General features: G+C 43.1%; 1 protein-coding gene across 10 annotated transcripts in view; it reads left to right on the top strand.

Annotated features, from left to right (window-relative positions):
- The window catches only part of STAU1 (staufen double-stranded RNA binding protein 1), an 80,687-nt gene that overhangs the window by 16,841 nt on the left and 37,397 nt on the right, over nt 1-26,449 (top strand). For 2 of the 10 annotated variants that reach the window (XM_032142273.2, XM_032142275.2), the window contains exons 2-5: nt 1,237-1,311; nt 8,960-9,248; nt 21,364-21,502; nt 23,661-23,826. In XM_032142273.2, coding sequence (XP_031998164.1) covers nt 9,044-9,248; nt 21,364-21,502; nt 23,661-23,826 — 510 coding nt within the window. In that variant the 5' untranslated portion in view covers nt 1,237-1,311; nt 8,960-9,043. Of the gene's footprint in view, nt 1-1,236; nt 1,312-8,959; nt 9,249-16,509; nt 16,640-17,085; nt 17,151-21,363; nt 21,503-23,660; nt 23,827-26,449 lie in introns of those variants that run through there. The other 8 variants (XM_032142281.2, XM_032142282.2, XM_058432775.1 and 5 more) reach the window with 7 other exon arrangements.

The following is a 26,449-nucleotide window of genomic DNA, read 5'->3' on the forward strand; positions in this document are numbered from 1 at the left end:
CCTTTTAAAAAGCATTATGAGGCTGGGTGTGGTGGCTCATGCCTGTAATCCTAGCACTTTGGGAGGCTGAGGTGGGTGGATCACCAGAGGTCAGGTGTTCGAGACCAGCCTGGCCAACTTGGCAAAACCCCGCTGTTTCTACTAAAAAAAAATAAAAAATAAAAAAATTAACCGGGCGTAGTAGCAGGCACTTGTAACCCCAGCTACTCAGGAGTCTGAGGCAGGAGAATTGCTTGAACCCAGGAGGCGGAGGTTGCAGGGAGCCGACGTCACGCCGCTGCACTCCATCCTGGGGGACAGAGTGAGACTCTATCTCAAAAAAAAAAACGGAATAAACGAAACTTAAACATTATGAGATATTCACATTACTCTCATCAGGAAATAATTGGGACTGGAAAAGGAAAGTTCTGCTGTCTCTTATAAATGTGTCTATGCAAAATATTCTTCACCCAGCTTCCAGGCAATCATGTCTTTTTTTTTTTTTCAAAAGAGTCTCACTCTGTGGCCCAGGCTGGAGTGCAGTGGTGCGATCTTGGCTCGCTGCAACCTCTGCCTCCCGCATTCAAGCCATTTTTGTGCCACAGCCTCCCAAGTAGCTGGGATTACAGGCCTGCGCCACCATGCCTGGCTAATTTTTGTATTATTTATTTATTTTCTTTGAGACGGAGTCTCGCTCTTTTGCCAGGCTGGAGTGCAGTGCCGCGATCCTGTGTCACTGCAACCTCCGCCTCCCAGGTGCAAGCGATTCTCCTGCTCCAGCCTGCCAAGTAGCTGGGACTACCGGTATGCCATCACGCCCAGCTAATTTCTGTATTTGTAGTAGAGATGGGTTTTCCCCATGTTGGCCAGGATGGTCTCAATCTCTTGACCTCGTAATCTCCCACCTCGGCCTCCCAAAGTGCTGGGATTACAGGCATGAGCCACCATGCCCAGCCTAGTTTTTGTATTTTTAGTAGAGATGGGGTTTCATCATGTTGGCCAGGCTGGTCTCGAACTCCTGGTCTCAGGTGATCCACCCGCCTCGGCTTCCCAAAGTGTTGGGATTACAGGCCATGAGCCACCACGTCTGGCCGCTTGTGTCTTTTGAAGACTGTACTGCATGCTGCCTCAAACCATGACATCATGCCTTCAGTCTTCCCTACTTGTAAATTATAGGTTTCCCCAAAACTTGAGCAGTATGTCTTCAGTTTCAGAAAAAAGACCTACCCTACTAAATTATTATTTTTTATTTTCCAGAGTTTATTAACCACTTAACCTCTCAGAACTGAACAAAAACAACATTGTTCCTGGAACGCCCTCTTTTTAAAAAAGGTACATATAATTTGGCTTTATAATTTCTGGCCTGTTGATAATCAGTGGTACTTTTGAATTCTTTAATGAGTTGTGTGGAGAATGATTTTTACTTCTGGCTGTAATATTAGAGAAACAAAATAAATTTTATGCAGTTTGAATTTCATCTTTACTCTTGATTTAATTAGAAAGTAAGTACAGGAAAAGTTATTGGCAAGAATGCAAAGCCTGTGTTCTTTAAATATAGAGACATGAGAATTGATGACTGAAGCTGTCATTAAACATGACTGGCTCAATAAGCTTCTTGGTCATAGTATCTTTTGTAGTTTGCTTTTTTTAAAAAAACCCTTTGATTTCTCAGATTGTTTATGTTAAACATGATTTTCAAACTCGTAGAACGAATTTAGCATTGTTTTCTATTGTAAGATAGGGTTATGAATCAAGCTTCTTTGACCACTAGCAGCTTGTGAGCATTCAGATAAAAAAGGAGTTTTCTAAGAGTGTTCAAGATTTTCTGGTCTTTTGTCAGGGCAATGCAAAATACACTATGTGGGTTAACACTGCTTCCTGCTTTTAACACTTTCCCTCTAAAAGCTGAAAGCACATTGCTGTACCATATCTCTGAGGTAGTAATTAGTAGACAAGTTAACCTACTTTCTTTGAGAATGAGGAAATGGAAGCATAAGGAAATTATCGAAGTTGTACAAAGCTCAGTGAATGGTTTTAAACTCACCACACTGGATTTGTATAATGCTTTTCTTTTCTTTCTTTCTTTCTTTTTCTGAAACAGAGTTTCGCTCTTGTTGCCCTGGCTGGAGTGCAGTGGCGCCATGTTGGCTTACCTCGGCCTCCCGGGTTCAAGCAGTTCTCCTGCCTCAGCCTCCCAAGTAGCTGGGATTACAGGCATGTGCCACCACACCTGGCTAATTTTGTATTTTTAGTAGAGACGGGGTTTCACCGTGTTGGTCAGGCTGGTCTCGAACTCCTGACGTGAGGTGATCCACCCACCTTGGCCTCCCAAAGTGTTGGGATTACAGGCGTGAGCCACCGTGCTTGGCCGTCTCAAGATTCCTTTAGTGTTTTGGCTCTGTGATTGCTACAAGTGAGGCTTTGTCAAATATCCTATTATAAAGTGTTTTGGGGAAACTGAGGCACAGGGGAGTGGGTTGCCAAGAGCTGGAAGTGGAATTGAAAGCTACAACTCAGAAGTTTGATCTGATTTAACATTATTGGTTGCTACTTAGCAGCAAGGGTGGTTTCTTAGAAACTGAGTCTTGGCACTGGTCTGTTTTGCATGAAGATGGTGGTAAATGCAGTCGTGTTTCTAGGTGGATGGCACATGGTTACAGATTACAGTTTCCCTTTTCTGAAAGGAAAAGCCTGTTAACCATTATGTTGAACCAAGCCCCTTCATAGTCAAGAAAATGTCACACAGTACTACTTTTAAAAGTCTCCAGCAGATCATGAACAAGTATTCATTTTTATTGCGTTAAAAGTTTTCTATGTTTGTATAAGTTTAGATTAAAAACTGTTTACAAATATATGTGCTTGAATTTTATTTTTGAGAATGTCTCCTAGAGAAGGAGAGATGGAAGCTTGATAAAGTTTTAAAACTAGAAAAGAAAATAAGGCTTATAGTTTTTTAGGCTATAGAGGTAAATTGTTTTTCACTTTAGCATGGTGTGATGGGTTTTCTAGGATGAAAATTAATAATGAAAATCTCTTTTAGGAAGTGTTTCTTTTTTTTTTTTTTTTTTTTTTTTGAGACAGAGTCTCTCTCTGTCACCCAGGCTGGAGTGCAGTGGCGCGATCTCGGCTCACTGCAAGCTCCGCCTCCCGGGTTCACGCCATTCTCCTGCCTCAGCCTCTCCGAGTAGCTGGGACTACAGGCGCCCGCCACCACGCCCGGCTAATTTTTTTTGTATTTTTAGTAGAGACGGGGTCTCACCGTGGTCTCGATCTCCTGACCTCGTGATCCGCCCGCCTCGGCCTCCCAAAGTGCTGGGATTACAAGCGTGAGCCACCGCGCCCGGCTGAGCCACCGCGCCCGGCTGAGCCACCGCGCCCGGCAGGAAGTGTTTCTTTAAGCAGACCATCTGACCTCCCAGCTGTTACATTTGTGTGGAAAGAAAGTCCTCCATTGCCCATGGCATTGGGCCAAGTGTGAGACGGGGACCACATTCAGTCTCACTTGTATTGCAAGTGCAAAGATCCTAAACAGCCTGGGTTGTTTCCAGGCATTATTTTTGGTTAATTTTATTGTCTTCCAAGTGAGTGTGCCTCCTCAGGGCTAATCTCCTCTGTCTTTGTCTTGAGCATCAGGTACATAGTGATTTGTGTCTTTTTTTTTTTTTTTTTTAAGTAGTTTGGTCATATTTCTTTTAAAAAACCTTTTATTATTGGGTGATTTAGTATCGGCCTGCTATTGAACATTATTTGCTTGACATTGACTTTAAAGAGGTCATTTTGGAAATGATCGTATAGGACGATAGTGATTGACATGCTTCTGTACTAGCGTCTGCGCTGCCTGCAGGTATTTGGATAATGTTCGGAGTCAATGAATTACTATTTTTGGGGGCTGGGAGGGAGAAGTAATGGTGGAGAGTGAGTTTACTTTCAGAAAACATTCAACCATACTGCAACAAGAAAGATGTGTCAGAAAAGAATCTTAGAAATAACTGGTATAAGGAATGATGTGGATATTTTAGGTGTATTTAAAGGCTGTTGAAAAGGACTTTATATTGTAGAAAAAGTGGTTTATTCCTTGATGTTTTTTAATTGACCAAGTTTCTGTGAGAGTGGAGCCTCTCAACAAACTAAAGAGAACAGAAGAATAGATTTACACGTGATTGCTTAAAGATGTCGTCTTGTGTCTTTGAGGAAGAGTTTAACACACAGATCCTTTCCAGCATTTAAGAATGTGCAATCTGCCATTTATGGGTTCACATGTAATAGATGTAGACTATTTGACTGTAATAGATGTAGACTATTGAGTGAATATATTTTAGAATTGCCGTTGCTTTATAACAGCGAGACACTGGAGTGCTCCTTTGTATCTGTATATCCATGTTACATCAGATTTACCAAAGGACTTGCAAGGGGAGACGTTTAGTGAAATGTTTGTGACGATCTGAAAAGGAGGCTTCTCCAGAATTGGGATGACTTCTTTCCTTCTGTTTTTATTTTTCAGACACATCTTGTTTGGAAATATCACTTATTATGAAGGAGAATGATATGTTGATTAAACAAAAGTATAGCTACTGCATTATAAGTTGTGTTAATCCAGTTTAAAAATTGATTATTAAAAATGTTTTTCTGGCTGGGCACGGTGGCTCACGTCTATAATCCCAGCACTTTGTTGAGGCCAAGGCAGGCGGATCACTTGAGGCCAGGAGTTAAAGACCAGTCTGACCAACATGGTGAAACCTTGTTTCTACTAAAAACACAAAATAATTAGCCAGGTGTGGTGGTGCACACCTGTAGTTCCTGCTACTCGGGAGGCTGACACAGGAGAATCACTTGAACCTGGGAGGCAGAGGTTACGGTGAGCCAAGATCGTGCCACTGCACTCCAGCCTGGGCGACAGAGTGAGACTGTCTCCAGAAAAAAATGTTTTTCCATAATTGCTTAAGTATTTCATAGTGCAAAGATTTAACAATCTGTAAGTTGAAAGTGGATAAGACTAACCATGTATTAGCAGTAGCACAAGATAATTAAAAAAAGTCTAAGCATGATTGCAGATAGTTCTGTAAACCATTTCTAGAAGGGTCTGCCTTCTTGTATATTAAATCACTCAGACTGTGCTCAGTATGATCTAGGTGGGTTCACTGCTGAGTGCCGAATACACATTTTGTCACCACTTTTTAGTACATCATATATAATTAAAAAAACAACTTTCGTAGCGCTCATGTGCCCAGATTCTCCTTCACGACAACCCATAAAAACTATTTGGCACTTGTAAAACGGTAACTGCCAGCCAAGGCAAGATTCTGTTTTTATGAGAAGATTTTTGTGTTACCAAGCCAATCTTAAGAACCAGGCGGACATGGAATTAAGGAATCTTTTAAAAGAAACCCCTATAACTCTATCATTTTGCACCTTTTATTATGGTGCTTATGTATGCTATGTAAAATTAGGGCTTGAGACTAAGATGAGTATGTTTTGTTGATCTGGTGTCTAAAGCCCTTCAAATAGGGAAAGAACCAGGAGATGAGAGGTCCTCATCTGTGTGGGAGGCAGAAGGGCAGGAAAATGGCAGCACGACACAATTCACAGTAAGAGGTGTTTTCCAGCACCAGCGAGATCCGAAGAATCTTTGCGTTTCAAACTTATCAACCTAATTTTACTGTATATAAAATAGTATTTGTCTCTAAGAAGACTCTTAACAAAGCATTTTGATCTCTCGAGTCCTTAATTTACCTGGTAGAAAACAATCCTTAAAGACAGGTTTAAAGGAAAAGACTTATTTGCATTTAAAGACTTAGTCTTCAGGACAGTACTGTCGAGCAACAGGTTCAGAATTTACACAGAAGTTGTATTTCCAAAGTTCCACAGTTCCTTGAAGGCTGCTATGAACTATATCTATATCAGTAATGAAAAACTTAATTTGTTCTTTGAGTTATGTGGGCAAATGATATATTTTCCCCCATTCATCACTGTGATGTCTGTCCCGGCCTCTCTTTGGGAGAGGAGCATCTGTTTGGGTATAAAATATTAGCATCAGGCCGGGGCGGTGGCTCATGCCTGTAATCCTAGCACTTTGGGAGGCCGAGGTGGGAGGATCACTTGAGGTCAGGAGTTCAAGATCAGCCTGGCCAACATGGCGAAACACTGTCTCTACTAAAAATACAAAATTAGCTTAGTGTGGTTACATGCCTGTAATCCTAACTACTCGGGAGACTGAGGCAGGAAAATTGCTTGAACCCAGAAGGCAGAGTTTGCAGTGAGCGGAGATCATACCCCTGCACTCCACCCTTGAGACTCTGTCTCAAAAAAAAAAAAAAAAAAATCAGCATCTATTTTTTAGGGCCTTTTGAGATAGAAGGGGGATTTTCTTTTCCTAAGAATATAAGCTACTCGTTACATTAGTAAAATTGTATTTTGTGGGTTAGTATATGTGTGCTTGGGACAGTATCCCTGGCTCCTCTATCCACTAAATATCAGTAGGTTCCCCATTCTGCACACTGGTTGTGACAACCAAAAAATGTCTCCAGACATTGGCAGATGTCTCCTGGGGGAACAAAATTGCCCCCTCTTGAGAATCACTGCCTTAGATGCTGTGTTCAGCCTTAAATAAGACACATAAAATTTTAAATTAGCAGGTGACTAATAATTTGTGAGTATTGTTTGTTGCATTTTCATATTTATCATATAGGAAGTTTAAATTTACTTAGTCTTATTTGGAGAGTTTAACTTTTTTTTTTTTTTGGTTTGTTTTGAACTACATGTTGCAACCAACTGTTAGACATAACTCGTTTAGGTGAATTTAAGGGTAACATTTTTGAGGCAGTCTTAATTTAAAAAGCCTGTTCCTTTCTCAGCTTCTAGAAAACTTACATATTTATGACTGACTTGAGCCAAGTGTGGTGCCTCACACTTGTAATCCCAGGACTTTGGGAGGCCAAGGTGGGCAGATCACCTGAGGTCAGGAGTTTGAGACCAGCCTGGCCAACCTGGCGAAATGCTGTCTCTACTAAAAATACAAAAACTAGCCAGGCATGGTGGCTTATGCCTGTAATCCTAGCTACTTGGGAGACTGAGGCAGGAGAATTGCTTGAACCCAGGAGGCAGAGGTTACAGTGAGCTGAGATCACGCCATCGCACTCCAGCCTGGGCGACAGAGCTCTGTCTCGGAGAAAAAAAAAATTAAAAATTTATGACTGACTTGAAATCCTGGCAGTCAGCCTGCTTTAGAGAACATTAACCAAAAATCCCTTGGTCCACACCCTTTCTAAATTTAGGCATTCATTCAGAGTCTCAAACTCTAAGCGCCACTTAGGACACAGTTGGGTTGCTCTTTCTGGGATGGGAGTAGATTCTGGAGCAGATACTTTACTCCTAGCTCATTTTTTGACCTTGAGACCTGTGGTTGGTGTTGTGAAGTCGTACATACACTACAAGTGACTTTTTTGTTGTAAAAAGTGCTCTCAAGATAGTTTACAAAAAGCAGGAAAAGGAGAAGGAGTGAGTGAGTAAATGAAGAGAGGGGAAGAGAGGAGGAAAAAAGTGTTTCTGTTTTAGCAGCTGACGGAAAAAAAACCCAATGAAACGAGGTCATAGCTGACTTCTGAATGGTTCTGGACTTGTTTCTTGACACTGGTGACTTGTCTTCTAAGACCATTATGTAGATCTTCAATGGAACTCTTCTGTTATTTTGTTCTGATTCTGAAAGTAAAAAGGAACAACTGCACTCTTGGGGAATTTTGTTGAATAAGGTAATACTTATGCCTCTGCTATCCAGAGTCACATTTCGGCTGAGTTTCTTTTGAGTTTTGCAGTCCTTTTTGCTCTCAGTAAGAGAGAATGTGTTAGGACTCGTCAAGTAGCTTAATTGCTGTGGTCATTCATCTCTTTCTTGAGGACTAGCTTTAAAAATCATTTTGATACTTAAAAAAAATTTAACTGTTTGTTTATAATAGAACTTCTAATTAGTTGGTTTGCTGGTTTTTGCATTGGTTGGCTATTTCCTGAGAGACCTGTCATTTCTGTTCTTTGTTGCCACTGGTTATTTTTAAGTACCTTGACTTATTAAAAACATTTTCAGCTTTTAAAGGATGGCCATGAAAATGAGCACAACTGTCCTTATTTTTGTCTCGCGAAGAAATTTAATGTATTTAGAAGTAATGCCTTCATTATTCTCTTAATTTACAATATGAAGTAAACAAGCTCCAGTGCTCCCCACTCCACCATCACACCAGTAAAATTGCCAGTCTAAAATCTGTTCCTGTCTTCTTCATCTCCACTTTTGCTTTTAATAGTATAAATTCTCTGGTATGGTCTTTGTTACTCACATCACTTCTCAGGATCTGTGAGCCTGGGTAGGGGTGTGATAGTTTTCTTGTTTGGGGTCTGTAATTAAATGAGACCTCAAACAAGCCTTTTAGGAAAACAATACATCTCTCATCACCATAGGGAAAAAGAAACAGCAGAAGTATCCTACCTTCCTTCCGTCAACTTAAAGCCCTAAGGTTGTCAGTCTGAGCCTTGGTCCTTAAGAGGAAGCAGTCTTCACGTTCACCTGTTCCTGGTATTATAAACCTAGTTTGCTTTCAGTTTCTTGTAATTTTGAGACCAGAAAGAAACCTTACTATGCCCCAATTACTATAGAAACCTCTCCATACTTTTAAATTTGCATTTTTGAATGTAAGCTATAGTTTGCAATTCTTAATATTCACCAATAAATATTATACCCTACGTATTCTCTTTGTATAGTAAATATGCAGAGCACACGGGTATTGTAAATCATTTAGAAAACACTGTGGGAAAGTCACAAGGCCAAGAAACTTACTGTATACCAAGGAGAAACATATTTTGAATAAATCAACATAGCTACATGCTAAATGGGGCTGTTTTCATAACTCAGTAGGTGACACCATTTTGACTGAATATTGGCAATTACATATCTCCTCTATAATTTACCTTTTTATTTTCTTTCCCTTACAACTTTTAGGTAGAACTTTAGACTTCATAGCACTGAATTAACCTGCACTGAAAGCTGTTTACCTGCATTTGTTCACTTTTGTTGAAAGTGACCATGTCTCAAGTTCAAGTGCAAGTTCAGAACCCATCTGCTGCTCTCTCAGGGAGCCAAATACTGAACAAGAACCAGTCTCTTCTCTCACAGCCTTTGATGAGTATTCCTTCTACTACTAGCTCTCTGCCCTCTGAAAATGCAGGTAGACCCATTCAAAACTCTGCTTTACCCTGTGCATCTATTACATCCACCAGTGCAGCTGCAGGTAAGCATATGAATCCAAGTGTCTTCTATTTCAAATGTTTTCTTACCCTGTTTTCTGATCTGATAGGTTGCAGATTTAGGGAGCTCTCACATTTACCTTCAAAAAGCAAAAGAAAGTATCACCACCCACACTTCTTTATCCCAGATATAGAACACTGGTTGTGTAGGGGGTTGACAGGGGCCTCAGTTGACAGACCATTGTAAGTTGTGAGAAAGAGAATTGAAAGCTGAAAACTACTCGCACTATAAAGCCTCATCTGTTAAAGAGTGATGGCTGGCAGAAAGAATTGAGCAGTAAATACCACCTTGGATATTCATCGTTGTATGGGATAATTCTGCATTTAAAATTATTTCCCAGAACAAGCCAGGTGCCTTGGCTCACGCCTGTAATCCCAGCACTTCGGGAGGTTGAGGCAGGTGGATCGGCAGAGGTCAGGAGTTCGAGACCAGCCTGGCCAACATGGTGAAACCCTGCCTCTACAAAAAATACACAAACTAGCTGGGCTTGGTGATGCACGCCCGTAACAGCTACTCAGGAGACTGAGGCAGGAGAATTGCTTGAACCTGGGAGGTGGAGGTTGCAGTGAGCTGAGACTGTGCCGCTTCACTCTAGCCTGGGCGACAGAGGGAGACTCTGTCTCAAAAAAAGAAAAAATAGGCTGGGCGCGGTGGCTCACGCCTGTAATCCCAGCACTTTGGGAGGCCAAGACAGGCAGATCATGAGGTCATGAGTTCGAGACCAGCCTGGCCAATATGGTGAGACTCTGTGTCTACTAAAAATACAAAAAATAGCCGAGCATGGTGGTGCACGCCTGTAGTCCCAGCTATTCGGGAGGCTGATGCAGAAGAATCGCTTGAACCCAGGAGGCAGAGGTTGTAGTGAGCCGAGATCATGGCATTGCACTCCAGCCTGGGCAACAGGGCAAGACTCCGTCTCAAAAATAAATAAAAAATAAATAAATTTCCCACAACTGACGAAGAGCTCTTATATCTGCATAAGCCTTCTTTTTGAATGTCCGTAAGATTTTATCCCAAGCAAGGGGGCAGCCAGATTTACTAGAAAGCAAAAAAGTACATTGACATTTATTTATTTTTATTTTTGTTTTGAACAAGTAAGTTTAAGTCTGGAAGGTTCCAGAAGTAGTTTAGAAATCATGAGGATCAATTAGAAATGGAATAAAGAAGCAGAGTTTTTTTCTCTTCTTTCTTTTCTCTCATTTGTTTCACAGGGTCTCTACTCTATTGCCTAGGCTGGAGTACAGTAGTGTGATTATGGTTCACTGCAGCATCAGCCTCCTGGGCTCAAGTGGATCCTCCTGCCTCAGCCTCCTGAATAGCTGGATTATAGGTGTGAGCTACAATGCCCAAATTTATTTTCTTGTTCAAATTTTCTGTGTCATGGCCAGGCGTGGTGGTTCGCACCTGTAATCCCAGTACTTTGGGAGGCCGAGTAGGGAGATTGCTTGAGCCCAGGAGTTGGAGACCAGCCTGGGCAACATGGTAAATCCCATCTATACAAAAAAATACAAAAATTGGCTGAGCTGTGGTTCCAGCTACTCCAGAGGCTGAGGCAGGAGGGTAACTTGAGTCCAGGAGGTCGAGGCTGCCATGAGCTGTAATTATACCACTGTATTCCATCCAGCCTGGGAGACAGAGCGAGACCCTGTTTCAAAAAAAAAAAAAAAAAAGTTTCCTTCTTGGCTGGCCAAGGTGGTTCATACCTGTAATTTCAGTGTTTTGGGATGCCTATTTATTTATTTATGAGACAGAGTCTCACTTTGTTGCTTAGGCTTGAGTGCAATGGCGTGATGTCGGCTCACTGCAACCTCTGGCTCCTGGGTTCAAGCGATTCTCCTGCCTCAGCCTCCCGAGTAGCTGGGATTACAGGTGCCTGCCACTACACTCGGCTGTTATGTATTTTTAGTAGAGATGGGGTTTCACTGTGTTGCCTAGGCTCGTCTCCAACTCCTGACCTCAAGTGATCAGCTTGCCTTGGCCTCCCAAATTGCTGGAATTACAGGTGTGAGTCATTGCGCCAGGCTGGGAGGCCAATTTAAAAATTAGCTAGGCTTGATGGTGTGCACCTGTAGTCCCAGCTACTTGGGAGACTGAGGCAGGAGGATTGCTTGAGCCCAGAAGTTTGAGGCTGCAGTGAACTGTGATCGTGCTATCTTACTCCAGCCTGGGCAACAGACTGAGACTGGCTCAAAACAAAAAGTATAGAAGCGGCCGGGCGCGGTGGCTCAAGCCTGTAATCCTAGCACTTTGGGAGGCCGAGGTGGGCGGATCACGAGGTCAGGAGTTCGAGACCATCCTGGCCAACATAGTGAAACCCTGTCTCTACTAAAAATGCAAAAAAATTAGCCTGGCGTGGTGGCGGGCGCCTGTAGTCCCAGCTACTCCGGAGGCTGAGGCAGGAGAATGGCGTGAACCCGGGAGGCGGAGCTTGCAGTGAGCCGAGATGGTGCCACTGCACTCCAGCCTGGGGGACACAGCCAGACTCTGTCTCAAAAACAAACAAACAAACAAACAAACAAAAAAAAACAAAAAGTATAGAAGCATTCAAATCTGATTATTAGGAAAATGAACTAAAGGTACTTTGCCAGACACAGCGGCTCATGCCCATAATCCCAGCACTTGGGAGGCCAGGGCAGGTGGATCACCTGAGGTCTGGAGTTTGAGACCAGCCTGGCCAACATGGTGAAACCCTGTCTCTATTAAAAATACAAAAATTAGCCAGGTGTAGCAGTGTGTGCCTATATTCCCAGCTACTTGGGAGGGTGAGGCAGGAAAATTGCTTCAACCTGGGAGGCAGAGGCTGCAGCGAGCCGAGATCATGTCACTACACTCCAGTCTGGGCAACAGAGTGAGATTCCATCTCAAAAAAAAGAAAAAAAAGATTTAAAACACTTGAAAAATAGCTAAAAATATTATAGACAAGAAACTAAGGCTAAAGAAAGAAAACCTAAAACCAGTATTCTTATGAATAGGAGACAGGGTCTGACTAAAAAAAAAAAAAGGGAGTGGGAATAATAAATACAGTATTCTGCTTCCCAACACCCTCCCTGCAACATGGCAAGACCAGTGAAATAAATGGGGTGTCAGTGTTGATATATATATATATATATTTTTTTTTTTTTTGAGATGGAGTCTCGCTGTGTTGGCAGGCTAGAGTGTGGTGGCACGATCTTGGCTCACTGCAACTTCCTCCTCCCGGGTTCAAGCGATTCTCCTGCCTCAGCCTCCCGAGTAGCTGGGACTATAGGCACACACCACCATGCCCGGCTAATTTTTGTATTTTTAGTAGAGACGGGGTTTCACCATGTTGGCCAGGATGGTCTCGATCTCTTGACCTCGTGATCTGCCTGCCTTGGCCTCCCAAAGTGCTGGGATTACAGGCGTGAGCCACCACACCCAGCCTAGTGTGGGTATTTCTATACCAAAGTCACCTTGTAACAAAGTCTTTTCATCCCCTTCCTTATGCCTGTTTCCTTTCAATTTCCTCCTTTGTCTTCTCATTTCCTTTAGTTTATAAATCTGTTCTTTTTTTTTTTTTGAGATGGAGTCTCACTCTGTTGCCCAGGCTGGAGTGCAGTGGCACAATCTCAGCTCACTGTAAGCTCCGCCTCCCAGGTTCATGCCATTCTCCTGCCTCAGTCTCCCGAGTAGCTGGGACTACAGGCGCCCACCACCACACCCGGCTAATTTTTTTGGTATTTTTAGTAGAGATGGGGTTTCACCTTGTTAGTCAGGATGGTTTCGATCTTCTGACCTCGTGATCCTCCTGCCTCGGCCTCCCAAAGTGCTGGGATTACGGGCGTGAGCCATTATGTCTGGCCTATAAATCTGTTCTTAGAGTGTTTGCTTCTCCCACTCAGCTGCGTGGCATCTTCCATGCCACCCCCACAATTCCTTGGACTGGTTCATCAGATAGCATTCTTGATTTTTCATAGTGCTAGAGGGATGTTGTTTTCCCCATATTTGCCATGTGAGACTCTCTTAAAAGGAAAAGGCACAGACTGTTTCCGTCCTCTGGATTTATTGCTTTTTCTTCTAATGAATTCTGGTGTCCAAATCCCATTGACTTTGTAAAACTCCTGCCCACCAACATCATTTTATTTTACTTATATAATTATTAGAAATAGATAAGGTCTGAGGATGGCAGCCTTTGGAGAAAAGACTAGAGGATGCCCAGGAATGAGAGTTTCACTGTATGGAAGATGACAACTGTTGTTTGAGAGATGGTAGTGGCATGTTGAGTTTAGCGAAATAATGGGCAGGGTACAGCTGGCAGCTGTTTCAGTAACTAGTGTCTCTGCTCAGAAGACCTTGTATTCCAGTTGGTTTTAATAGCAGTGCTTCATCTGATTTTAAATCTTGCTCGCCTGCAATGGGTTAGTTACTCCCCTGACTTCACTCTCTTTTGAAGACACACCCTCTCCTAGATTACCTGGCTTCAACTGGTTCAGAAAAGACCCCAGTTGCGTCTTCTCTGGGAGTGTACTCCTGGAATGATTTGCAGTTTTGTATCATGGCTGCCTACATTTGTAGGCCTTCCATTTGTTTTTCCTCTATTTTCATATCCCTAGGAGAATAGTAGTCTTATATACTGCTAGTTGACTTCAGTGGTCTTAATGTTATTTTTCACTTCTTCTCATGTGGCGAACCCCATAGAGAAAAATCCCAGTTGTGTCTTGTGAATGAGTTAGTTTGTTTCAGCAAGATCCAGCTTGAGTATAAGCTTTTGTGTGAGCAAGGTCCAGCTCACTGTAAGGTAAATATTGTCCATACTACTTGTGCATTTATAACCTACCTGGAATGTTTTCTGTTTTTTTCTACTCTTGAAAGTGGTGCTGTGATTCAAAATACATATTTTCAAACTGATGAGGTTGTCTTAAACAAAAACTATACTTAGACAAGATTATAGATTTTTGAAGTTGCTTCTTTTTTCATCCTTGCCAATGGGTCAAAGAAAATATGTGCTGCTTTTTGGAATATTTGGGTTTTAGTTTTTTTAGAGTCTTTCTTTGTCGCCTAGGCTGGAGTGAGTGCTGCGATCATGTCTCACTGCAGCCTCGACCTCCCAGGCTTAAGCAATCCTCCCACCTTGGCCTCCTGAGTAGCTGGGACCTCAGGTGCATGCCACCACGCCCAGCTGTTTTTTTTTTTTTAATTCTTTGTGGAGATGAAGTCTCACTATGTTGCCCAGGCTTGTTTTGAGTTGCTGGGCTCAAACAATCTGCCTGCCTTGGCCTCCCAAAATGCTGGGATTACAGGTGTTAGCCACCCCGCCTGGCCATATTTTGCTTTTAAAACTCCAAATAGTATATGGTTGTTTGGGATTCTGAACAGAGACAATACTCAAGCACCTGTGATTGATTGCCCGTAAGTTTTCCAGCTCTGGGCTGCCTCTTGTCTATAGCTTACTTCTGGCTCCTCTCCAGCTTGTTTGCACAAGGACCTTAGGGGCAGGGAGAAGAGGTGATGGGAAAACAGTTTTTTCACTTGTTAGCAATCCGGGCAAAAGGTTTGAAGACGCAATTGCCTGCCTAATTTTGCATTTTAGTAGAGACGGGGTTTCACCATGTAGCCTCAAAGTGAGTATTTTATATTGTCTCTGGTTTCAGTTATCCTTGTCATTCCCCTTATCTTAGAGACTGAAAGTCTGACTATAATTTTAAAATTTGCTAATCATTATTCAAGATTCAGTCTTTTTAGAACGTGGAAGAAAGGAAAAAAAATAATTCAGTCTTTGAAACTTGTTTGTTATCTGTATTAACAGCACATTCTGGAACTTAATTCTTGCATATCTGGAGTTACCTCTTTTCCCAACCATCTAAGGACACGGAGATATGGAGTTGTCTTTTGCAGCTGTAGCGTAAGATGATACAGTATGAGAGATAAGGAATTGACGCTGTTTCTGATCCTAACCTTGCAGCAAAGATAATATAATTAAGGATGAGTTATTTATCTCATTATGCCTCATTTTCCTTTGCATGCAAACCTCAAGCCTTGAATAAATCGAGTGTTTCTTTTCATTTGACTGAAAGTAACATCAGGCACAAACATGAATAGTCACCGTAGCATAACACGGTTCAGTTGCCTTTGAAGTCACACACATCTGGGTTTGAATCTCAGCATGTTACTAGCTGTGTGATCTTGTGCAAGTTACTACGTTTTTGTTGTTGTTTCCTCATCTGTAAAACAGGGATAATACCCACCAAATAGGTTTATTGTGAGAATTAAATGAGAGCATATATGTTAACGTGTGGAGCACAATGCCTGGTACCTAGTAAATGCTTGAGAAACGGTAGCTGTAATTCTGGCTACTTGGGTAGCTGAGGCAGGATTAAGCATTTAATTAAGCATTTAAGAAAAACAATATTTCCCACTCACACAAAACTAGCTTAAAAATGTTGTTTTAAAGCATAATTCTATTTGAAATGTGTCTTTATAGACACATTTAAGCAATTAGGGCCTGGGAGCTGTGGCTCATGCCTGTATTCACAGCACTTTGGAAGGCCAAGGCCGACAGATCACCTGAGGTCAGGAGTTTTAGACCAGACTGGCCAACATGGTGAAACCCCGTATCAACCAAGAAATACAAAAATTAGCTGGATGTAGTGATGCACACCTGTAGTCCCAGCTACTCAGGAGGCTGAGGCAGGAGAATCACCTGAACCTGGGAGGCGGGGGCTGTAATGAGCTGAGATGGCACCACTGCATTCCAGCCTGGGTGACAGAGTGAGACCCTTTATCAAAAAATAATTAATTAAAAATAGAAGTCAGTCATTTTTCTATAACTGTTGTATTTCCTCTACAGGATTTTTTTTGCAGACCTTAACTTTGGGATTCCCTTTATTAACTTTTTATTATATTTTGGCTAATGCACTTTCTCACTTGAACTTTTAATAATTTAGGTAGTTTGGCTGTGTGTTCGTCTCTAACCACATATTTTCTTTTTACCCGCAAGTTGTTCAAAGAGGAGAAGTTGTTCTCTCTTGGGTGATTTAGATTATTTGAAAAATCAAGAGATGTGGTGTACTTTTAGTTCTATCAAAACCAAGATTCTAACCTTGCTACCAACAGAATGCAGCAGAGTGGCAGGTAGCGCCGGATGGGGAAAGTCCTAGAGAAAGGCAAGACAGTTCATGAGGATAACTTTGTGTGTCTTTTTTTTTTAGCATTTTCCCCTTCAGCATTTATCCATGAGACAATCACCAAGATGACCCAGGGATTGTACTGCGTTGCAGGCTTCTGCCATTTGACTTTCCTGCCTGCCAGGGTTTTGAGTTCATACTGTTGTTTGTACTTAAATGAGTAGTCCAGTGGACTGCAGAACATATAATAAAGGAGACCCCTGATATCCTGATGTGTGACGTGTCAAGGGGGGTAAAGGATTCTTTTATTTATTTATTTATTTATTTATTTTTGAGATGGAGTCTCGTTCTGTGGCCCAGGCTGGAGTGCAGTGGCGCGATCTGCTGGGATTACAGGCATGAGCCACTGTGCTCGGCTTTTTTAAATTTTGAGATGGAGTCTCTGTTGCCCATACTGGAGTGCAGTGGTGCAATCTTGGCTCACTGCAACCTCTGCCTCCTGGGTTCAAGTGATTCTCCTGCCTCAGCTACCCAAGTAGCCGGAATTACAGGCGCATGCCACCATGCCTGGCTAATTTTTGCATTTTTAGTAGAGATGGGGTTTCACCATGTAGGCCAGGCTGGTCTCGAACTCATGACCTCAAGTGATCTGCCTGCCTTGGCCTCCCAAAGTGCTAGGATTACAGGCATGAGCCACTGCACCTGGCCAATAAAGGATTCTTTGTTTTTTTCCTTTAGTGGAAGCTGTGCACTGAGGGAATCCTAAGAGTAAGACCTACAAGAAAAATCAGCTATGAAGGCAAGTTGCCTCACCCCCTACGGCACCAAATTTAAATGACCCTAGACATACTGAAATCCAGGTTTCTCTTGTAAATTATTTGTAAGTGAGATAAAGTGATATTCAGTGATAACATCAGAAAAGTAAAAGCTTCAGTTAATTTTTTTTTGAGATGGAGTCTCACTCTGTCATCACCCAGGCTGGCGTGCCGTAGCGTGTTCTCGGCTCACTGCAACCTCCACCTCCCAGGTTCAAGTGATTCTCTTGCCTCAGCCTCCTGAGTAGCTGGGATTACAGACACGTGCTACCACACCTGGCTAATTTTTGTATTTTTAGTAGAGGCAGGGTCTTGAACTCCTAACCTCAGGTGATCTGCCCGCCTTGGCCTCCCAAAGTGCTGGGATTACAGTTGTGAGCCACCACACCCGGCTGCTTCAATTGATCTGTTAAATTCTGAAGTAGTGAATCTCACATCTTTGGGGTGCATCAGAATTACTTTGGGAACTTAATAAAAATACAAATGCTCATGCCTTAAATCCTATCAGTTTGGAAGGCTGAGGTGAGAGGATCACTGGAGCCCAGGAGTTTAAGACCAGCCTAGGCAACATAGCGAGACCCTGCCTCTGCAAAAATTAAAAAATTAGCCAGGTATGGGCCGGGCGCGGTGGCTCACGCTTGTAATCCCAGCACTTTGAGAGTCTGAGGCGGGCAGATCACAAGGTCAAGAGACCGAGACCATCCTGGCCAACATGGTGAAACCCCATCCCTACTAAAAATTCAAAAATTAGCTGGGCGTGGTGGCACATGCCTGTAGTCCCAGCTACTCAGGAGGCTGAGGCAGGAGAATCGCTTGAACCTGGGAGGCCTCAGAGGTTGCAGTGAGCTGAGATCATGCCACTACACTCCAGCCTGGCGACAGAGCAAGACTGTCTCAAAAAAAAAAAAAAAAAATTAGCCAGGTATGGTGGTGTGTGCCTGTAGTCCCAGCTACTCAGGAGGTTGAGGTGGGAGGATTGTTTCAACCCAGGAGGCTGCAGTGAGCTATGATTGTGCCACTTGAGCTCCAGCCTGGACAGCAGAGCAAGACCCCATCTCAAAAACTGAGAAAAAGGGTGGTTATGTGGTTATGTTTTCAAACAAGAGCCCACAAACACATTGCAGCATCAAAACAAACATTGTCTTAATTTGTGTGAAGTACTACTCTGTGTTTAAATCAAGTTTGAAAAATATCTTTCGTGAGAAGTAATTGGAAGAGAATTTTGAGGCTGGACATGGTGGGTCATGCCTGTAATCCCAGCACTTTGGGAGACTGAGGCAGGTGGATCACTTGAGGTCAGGAGTTCGAGACCAGCCTGGCCAACATGGTGAAACCCTGTTTCTACTAAAAGTACAACAATTAGCCAGGCATGGTGGCAGGTGCCTGTAATCCCAGCTACTCGGGAGACTGAGGCAGGAGAATTTCTTGAACCCAGGAGGTGGAGGTTGCATTGAGCCAAGTTCACACCACTGCACTCTAACCTGGGGAGAGAGTGAGACTGTGTCTCTAAAAAAAAAAAAAAAAAAAAGGAATTTCAGTGCATACACACACAATCTCTTTTTTTGTTGTTGTTGTTTATAAAAAACAAAAAAGGATAAGAAGGGGATTACAGGATGAATTATCAAGATAAGACCAGGCCTCTTAAACCATGAACGTAGAAAGTGTTCAAGGTTCAAGTGACATATTACAGTCAATGTCAGGTTTCATGAATTTGAGAGCTCACACTTTCCATTTCTAGGAATTTACAGTACTGCTGACTTGGAGATCAGCACTGGGGAGCTGAGTGAACTGGTATTAAAAAGGTCGAACACACAGCTGCTGCTAAAGCTTTGGAGGGTACAAAATTTCCTAAGCCCATAGTCTGCCCTTTTGGTAGCAAAGGAAGGAATCCAGGTCTTATGCATGGGCCAAACAGGTACCTTTCAAAAGTGTGTCTGGAGGTACCATTTAGTATGTATATGAATGGTTTCTTAACAAACTTGTTGATTTTGAAAGCACAGATTCTACACTACCAGCGACAAATGCTTATTTTTTGGGACTCCTTAACCTCATTGTAAAGCAGTGGTTTCCAATCTATGATGCTTCAACACCTGACAATCTGGAAAGGCGGTCATAGGAAGGATGGCGGGTGACCAGATAATTTCAAAGATTTCCGAAAAGTTTAATGAAAATATATTTTTGATGAGTGTATAGATTAGCAAGAATATAAGTTTTATTTAGAGTCATATCAAGTCATTGTGGTAATATTGATTGTAATTTTGTTGGTCAGAAGTGCTTATTGTCAGTTGTATGTCTCTTAGTTATTAAAAATAATGAGAAAAATGTAAATATTACTTAAATACAAGCCAGCAGGTAGTCTCCTCAGACAAGGAACCCATTCAGGGAGCATACTAATCAAGAAGGCGTGGCTGGTGAAGGGTTGGGGATCCGTGACCTGGAGGCTGTGTCATTAATGGCTGTTTTAGCAGAGACCCCCCTCACATTCATGAAGTCATCCCAGGTCCTCGTATGTAGGAAGCAATCTGGAAAGTTACCAGTCACATCTTTCTTGTTACTTTTGATTTCTTTGCAGTGTACTTTCTTCATGTTTATTCTCTACTGCAGACAAATTCTGTGGATCAGAGCTGCTCTTAAAATGATTCAGACTGTACTTAAAATGCAATTATCCTCTCCGAGTAGCTGGGACTACAGGCGCCCGCCACCACGCCCGGCTGATTTTTTGTATTTTTAGTAGAGACGGGGTTTCACTGTGGTCTCGATCTTCTGACCTCGTGATCCGCCCGCCTCGGCCTCCTAAAGTGCTGGGATTACAAGCGTGAGCCACCGCGCCCGGCCTTTTTTATGGTTTTTAAAGGTTTATGGATTGGATGAACTGAAAGGAAAAAAAATTGGAAAATGAGTAGCATGTATTTTCTGAAGTTGATAATTTTGAGATAACTTGCTGTGTATGAAAATGGAACTCATTTTCGTAGCAAGTATTACCACAGGTCAAATTCATTAGAAACGTCAAGAATGGAAATATCTGAATATTTTGTGGGCTTTGTGTGACTTCTGCAAAGACAGTTGGGTTGCTGCCTCCTCACTGATTTTTCACCTTTAAGTTGCACATCATGTTGTGTTGTAGCTCTTTGAGTGTGCTTTGTGTTGTTTGAACTCCTCTGGGGCAGGAATTGTGTTTCTTTTTTTTATTTAGACAGAGTTTTGCTCTTGTTGCCTCATCTGGAGTGCAGTGACGCAATCTCGACTCACTGCAACCTCCGCTTCCTGGGTTCAGGCAATTCTCCTGCCTCAGCCTCCTGGGTAGCTGGGATTACAGGCATGCGCCACCATGCCTGGCTAATTTTTTGTATTTTTAGTAGAAACGGGGTTTCACCATGTTAGCCAGGCTGGTCTCGAACTCCTGACCTCAGGTGATCCACCCGCCTCGGCCTTCCAAAGTGCTGGGATTACAGGCGTGAGCCACCCTCACTGCAAGGTCTGCCTCCCGGGTTCGCGCCATTCTTCTGCCTCAGCCTCCTGAGTAGCTAGGACTACAGGCACCCGCCACCACGCCTGGCTAATTTTTTGTATTTTTTAGTAGAGATGGGGTTTCACCATATTAGCCAGGATGGTCTTGATACCCTGACCTCGTGATCCGCCTGCCTCGGCCTCCCAAAGTGCTGGGGTTACAGGCGTGAGCCACCACACCCGGCCAGGAATTGTGTTTTTTAAGTTTAGCACAGTGCTTTGCATCCAGTTAGTAATGTAATAAATGCATTGTTCAATACTGTGTACAGACATACTTCTGAGTGCAAGCCAATAATCCTGTAAATCAGTACAACCAAGGTTATATTAAGTATTCTCAAACAGTAAAACAATTTGGACATTTACATGGGATTTTTTAATCGTGAAATTTGATGTGTTTTGGAACTTATTTCTGACAGCTGTACCATATAGCTTTCACTGATAATATCTTGGGTTAAATTGTGGCTCCTCTGGTAGCCCTCAGAGTAGATTTTGTGCTGTCGACTGTGTATAAATATCAAGAAATCACAGCATATTCTTGGATTTCCTTGTCTGATGCCTAGCAGTGGGCCACCCAGGTCCTTTTATGTAAAGTATCATGAATCCAATTAGCAGAAAGCATGCTATTACATTTTATTTTAGTGAATATCATTCTCATATCAGAAAAAAACAGTTCTTTGTCGATTCTTTCTTGCAGAAAGCATAACCCCTACTGTAGAACTAAATGCACTGTGCATGAAACTTGGAAAAAAACCAATGTATAAGCCTGTTGACCCTTACTCTCGGATGCAGTCCACCTATAACTACAACATGAGAGGAGGTGCTTATCCCCCGAGGTATGTGTGAAGTTTTTTTTTTTTTTTTTGTAAAATACAGGAGAAAATGTGTCTGATCTTTTACATAAACTAGTACCTCTAGATTGTGGAGGGAGTAATGATTTGGTTTGGGCCTGCCAAGTGTTGAAGTTTGTCTTAATTGCTCTTGTGCCTTTGTGCCCCTCCCCTGCCTTTTCTTTTTTTTCTTTTTTCTCTTCTTTTTTTGAGACAGAGTCTTGCTCTGTCACCCAGGCTGGAGTGCAGTGGCAGTCTCGGCTCACTGTATCCTCTGCCTCCTGGGTTCCAGTGATTCTCCCTGTCTCAGCCTCCCGAGTAGCTGGGATTACAGGCGCCTGCCACCACGGGCCTGGCTGATTTTTTTTTTTTGTATTTTTTAGTAGAGATGGGCTTTTGCCATGTTGGCCGGGGTGGTCTTGAACTTCAGACCTCAGATGATCTGCCCACCTTGGCCTCCCAAAGTGCTGGGATTATAGGCGTGAGCCACCGCACCTGGCCGCCCCTCTTTTTTTTTTTTTAATTCATTGAGACAGGGGCTCAATATGTTGCCCAGACTGGTCTTGAACTCCTGGACTCAAGGAGTCCTCCTGCCTCGGCCTCCCACAGTGGTAGGATTAAAGGCGTGAGCCACCACCCGGCCCTTTGTGCTTTTTTTTTTTTTTTTTTTAGATGGAGTCTTGCTCTGTTGCCCAGGCTGGAGTGCAGTGGCACGATCTCTGCTCACTGCAAGCTCTGCCTCCCGGGTTCATGCTATTCTCCTGCCTCAGTGACCCAAGTAGCTGGGACTACAGGCGTCTGCCACCACGCCCGGCTAATTTTTTGTATTTTTGGTAGAGACAGGGTTTCACCGTGTTAGCCAGGATGGTCTCGATTTCCTGACCTCATGATCTGCCCACCTCTGCCTCCCAAAGTGCAGGGATTACGGGCGTGAGCCACCGCGCCCGGCCCTTTTGTGCTGCTTTAACTGCTGCTCTTGGGTAGGGCCTGAGCGTATTTCTTGCTGGCAGTGTGGCTTGTGCCCTCAAGCAGCCTGGCTAAAGATAACCCTTGTAACTACTTTGTGTAACTGAATCATATTTAAACGTGATTCCCATAGCATCATGATTCCTGTAAGATAAAGATTCCCAGCATTTGTAGATTACCTGAATATTGGGTACTTTTTGACTTTTGAACTTGTGCGCTTTGTAAATAGCTTTGGTGCAGTAAAGTATTCATTGAAACCTGAAAATGCCGTGGATTAAAAATCTTCTGCTGGCAGTAATAAGACATTAGTGGAGGCCAGGTGCGGTGGCTCATGCCTGTAATCCCAGGTCTTTGGGAGGCCGAGGTGGGTGGATCACGAGGTCAGGAGTTTGAGACCAGCCTGGCCAACATGGTGAAACCCTGTCTCTACTAAAAATACGAAAATTAGCTGGGCATGGTGGCAGGGGCCTGTAATCCCAGCTACTTGGGAGGCTGAGGCAGGAGAATTGCTTGAACCCAGGAGGCGGAGGTTGCAGTGAGCCGAGATCATGCCACTGCACTCCAGCCTGGGCAATGAGAGAAACTCCGTCTCAAAAAAAAAAGACATTAGTGGATAGATGATGAGCAAAGTGGAATTCTTCATTTCCCTGCTCTCTGTTGGGGGATAAAGTCATTTTAAAAATATAAGCTATGAAATGGTTAAGAAACTGGGTTCTGCTAGGGAAATGGATAAGAAACTCGGTTCTGCTAGGTAGGCTGCAGCTTGTTGGGATTTCTTGAAATGAGGGCCGTTTCTAAAAGACTTGTGCATTAAAATTCCCAGCCTCCTATTGGAGACATGCAAATTTAAAGCTAAGGTTTGGGAAGGCAGAGCAAGCCAAGTTTTTGTCTCAGCCAAAGCCTAATTCATTTTAGATTTTGTCAGTGCAGGTTAGCATGGTAAACTCATAATTTATAAGCCATTGTATTTTGCGAGATGTAAGTTTGGATTGCTAAACACTCTTTGCTTATACTGTGTAGCAATTCTAATCCAGTTTAAGCTTTTATGAAATCCCTGGATATATTGATGAAGAGTGATTAGCATCAAACACTAATGTGAGTAGGATCGTGATGAAGGAAATACTTGCATTTGCCAGAGAGTGTATAGGTGACTTACCAACTTGAGACTGTAATTTGCCTAACCTCCTTTTATTTCTAGGTACTTTTACCCATTTCCAGTTCCACCTTTACTTTATCAAGTGGAACTTTCTGTGGGAGGACAGCAATTTAATGGGAAAGGAAAGACAAGACAGGCTGCGAAACACGATGCTGCTGCCAAAGCGTTGAGGATCCTGCAGAATGAGCCCCCACCGGAGAGGCTGGAGGTGAGGAGTGGAGCCCAGGCTCCCTGACGCTTCGACAGGGTAGGAGGGTAGTGGGGAGATGTCACCACACGTTATCTTTTCGAAGAAGGCACGTTGACAGCTGTCCATAATTTTTATTTGAATGCCTCCAAGATTTTATGCTCTGTAGATTTCTTGCTTTTTACTCCTTTTTTCCTTTTAAAATTTCTTAACAAGAAAGTCAGTTGCCTTCTTTTTCAGTCTGTGGCATAGTTTTGAGTGACATGATATGGTGTGAACACGTTAGAAAGTTTGTGATTCAATTGAGTTGTGAAGAACATGTACGGATGAAGTCTTCAGTGCTCAAGATTATGCTTGCCAGAATCTACTGTGATATATGGGTACCAGGTTAGAGAATTTTCTGAAGCTGTTTTTGACCAGCCACTCTTGATTATATAGAAGCGCCTGTTACCTCTTGCCTCATAACAAACCATCATAGAATTTAGTGATGGTTTAAACATCTCCAGGCATTTATTTTGCTTATGAGTCTGCGATTGAGGCTGGGCTTGGCAAGGGTGTAGCTTGTCTTCGTTCCACACAGCTTTGGTTGAGGTGGATCTGCAGGGGCTGGAGGATCTGCTTTTAAGATGGCTCACTCATGTGGCTGGTAAGTTGGTGCTTGCTGTCAGCTAGGAGCTCAGCTGGGGTTCTGGCCCCAGGACCTCAGTTCATCCCTGGATGACCTATGGAAGGATTGCGTATACTTCCTCATGTTATGGTGGCTGGTTGCCAAGAGTGTAAGCATCCTAGAAGATGGGAAATGGAAGCAGCTGCCAGTTTCTTAAGGCTTAGGCTCAGAAATCACAGCATCGTGTCTGCCATATTCTACAGGTCAAGCAGGCATGGAGCCCAGATTCAAAGGAAGGAGATAGAGAATGTCACTTAGAAAAAAAAAATTGAGGTGGCTGGGCACAGTAGCTCACGCCTGTAATCTCAGCACTTTGGGAGGCCAAGGCAGGCGGATCATGAGGTCAGGAGATCGAGACCATCCTGGCTAAGACGGTGAAACCCCGTCTCTACTAAAAATACAAAAAATTTGCCAGGCGTGGTGGTGGGCGCCTGTAGTCCCAGCTATTCGAGAGGCCGAGGCAGGAGAATGGCATGAACCCAGAGGCGGAGCTTGCAGTGAGCCGAGATTGTGCCACTGCCCTCCAGCCTCGGACAGAGTAAGACTGTCTCAAAAAAAAAAAAAAAAGTAAAAATTATATAACCTAAATTGACTAGTGTAAGTGTACAGTTCAGTGGATTTTAGTACATTCACAATATGGAGAATCCCATTTCCAGATGATGAAAGGATTGTCAAAGAATTAGGGGCCATGTTTTAAAACCACCATGATAGGAAAAGGATTTTAACGTTTTTGTGACTAAATAGCAATATAATTCTTAGGGAATCAGTAACTCCATGCCATTGAGGGGTGAAAACATTAGTGAATATCTTTGGCCAGAATCTTATCACAGGTAGAGCCACAAAGTCCAGAAGAAGCCCAGTGAACTGAAAACATTGAGATTTCATAATTCTGTTTAATCACAGCAGGAAATGCCACCTGAAAATATCTCTGGGTAGCATTTGACTTTTCCTCACCAGGCAACATGTTCACAGAGAACAAGAGGATCCTGCACAGAATAGTGGGCTAAGTATGTGATGAGAGGTGCAGACTCGAGCGGACCTTGGGCAGGGTGCCTGCTGAGTCTGTTGTATCCAGCTGCCACCCAGGGTGACCCAACTCGGGCTTCATGGCTGGCCGCACAGGAGCGATTTGTTTTTCTTTTGTTACACTGCGTTTCCATTTTCCGCAATAATCACCTATTCTAACAGATGATCTGTTTCCAGGGCTCACTAAGGACCAAATCAAAGAAAATGAGGCTGTAGCTAAAAGAGGAGGATTTAATGAAGTTAAAGGGATGAGCTTTTCAGTGGTGAGATTTGTTAAAACACCAAAAAGGTAGTGTAATTTGAGTTATTTTGGAGGCTTTGCAGCTTTTTACCTGACTGGTGCTAATCTAACTGGAGTCAGATGGAGTAGGTATTTCTGGTCCTACCAGCCAATAGTTGATAAACAATTGCTGGACACTGCTGTATGGCTTTTCTGCATCACAATCACTTGAGAAGTTAAAAAAAAAAAAAGAAATTCTAGGCCCAGCCCTGGGATTCTAATGCAGTAGGTCTAGGGTAAGACCCAGGAAACTGGGTTTTGCTTTTGTTGTTCTTGCTGTTTTGTGTGTGTGTGTGTGTGTGTGTGTGTGTGTGTTTTGAGACAGTCTCTCCCTGTCACCCAGGCTGGAGTGTAGTGGCATGATCTTGGCTCGCTGCAACCTCCACCTCCTGGGTTCAAGCAATTCTTGTGCTTCAGCTTCCTGAGTAGCTGGGACGACAGGTGCTCACCACCACGCCCAGCTAATTTTTGTATTTTTAGTAGAGCTGGGGTTTCACTGTACTGCCCAGGCTGGTCTCAAACTCCTGAGCTCAGGTGATCTGACCACCTTGGCCTTCCAAAGTGCTGGGATTACGGGCATGAGCCACCATACCTGGCCATGTTGTTGTTAATGAGCTCTTGGAGTGATTCTGAGGTATGGTCAAGGTTGGGGAACCACAGATCTAAGTGCT

This window comes from Hylobates moloch, unplaced genomic scaffold (genome assembly GCF_009828535.3).
Source record: "Hylobates moloch isolate HMO894 unplaced genomic scaffold, HMol_V3 SCAFFOLD_21, whole genome shotgun sequence".
NCBI lineage: Eukaryota > Metazoa > Chordata > Mammalia > Primates > Hylobatidae > Hylobates > Hylobates moloch.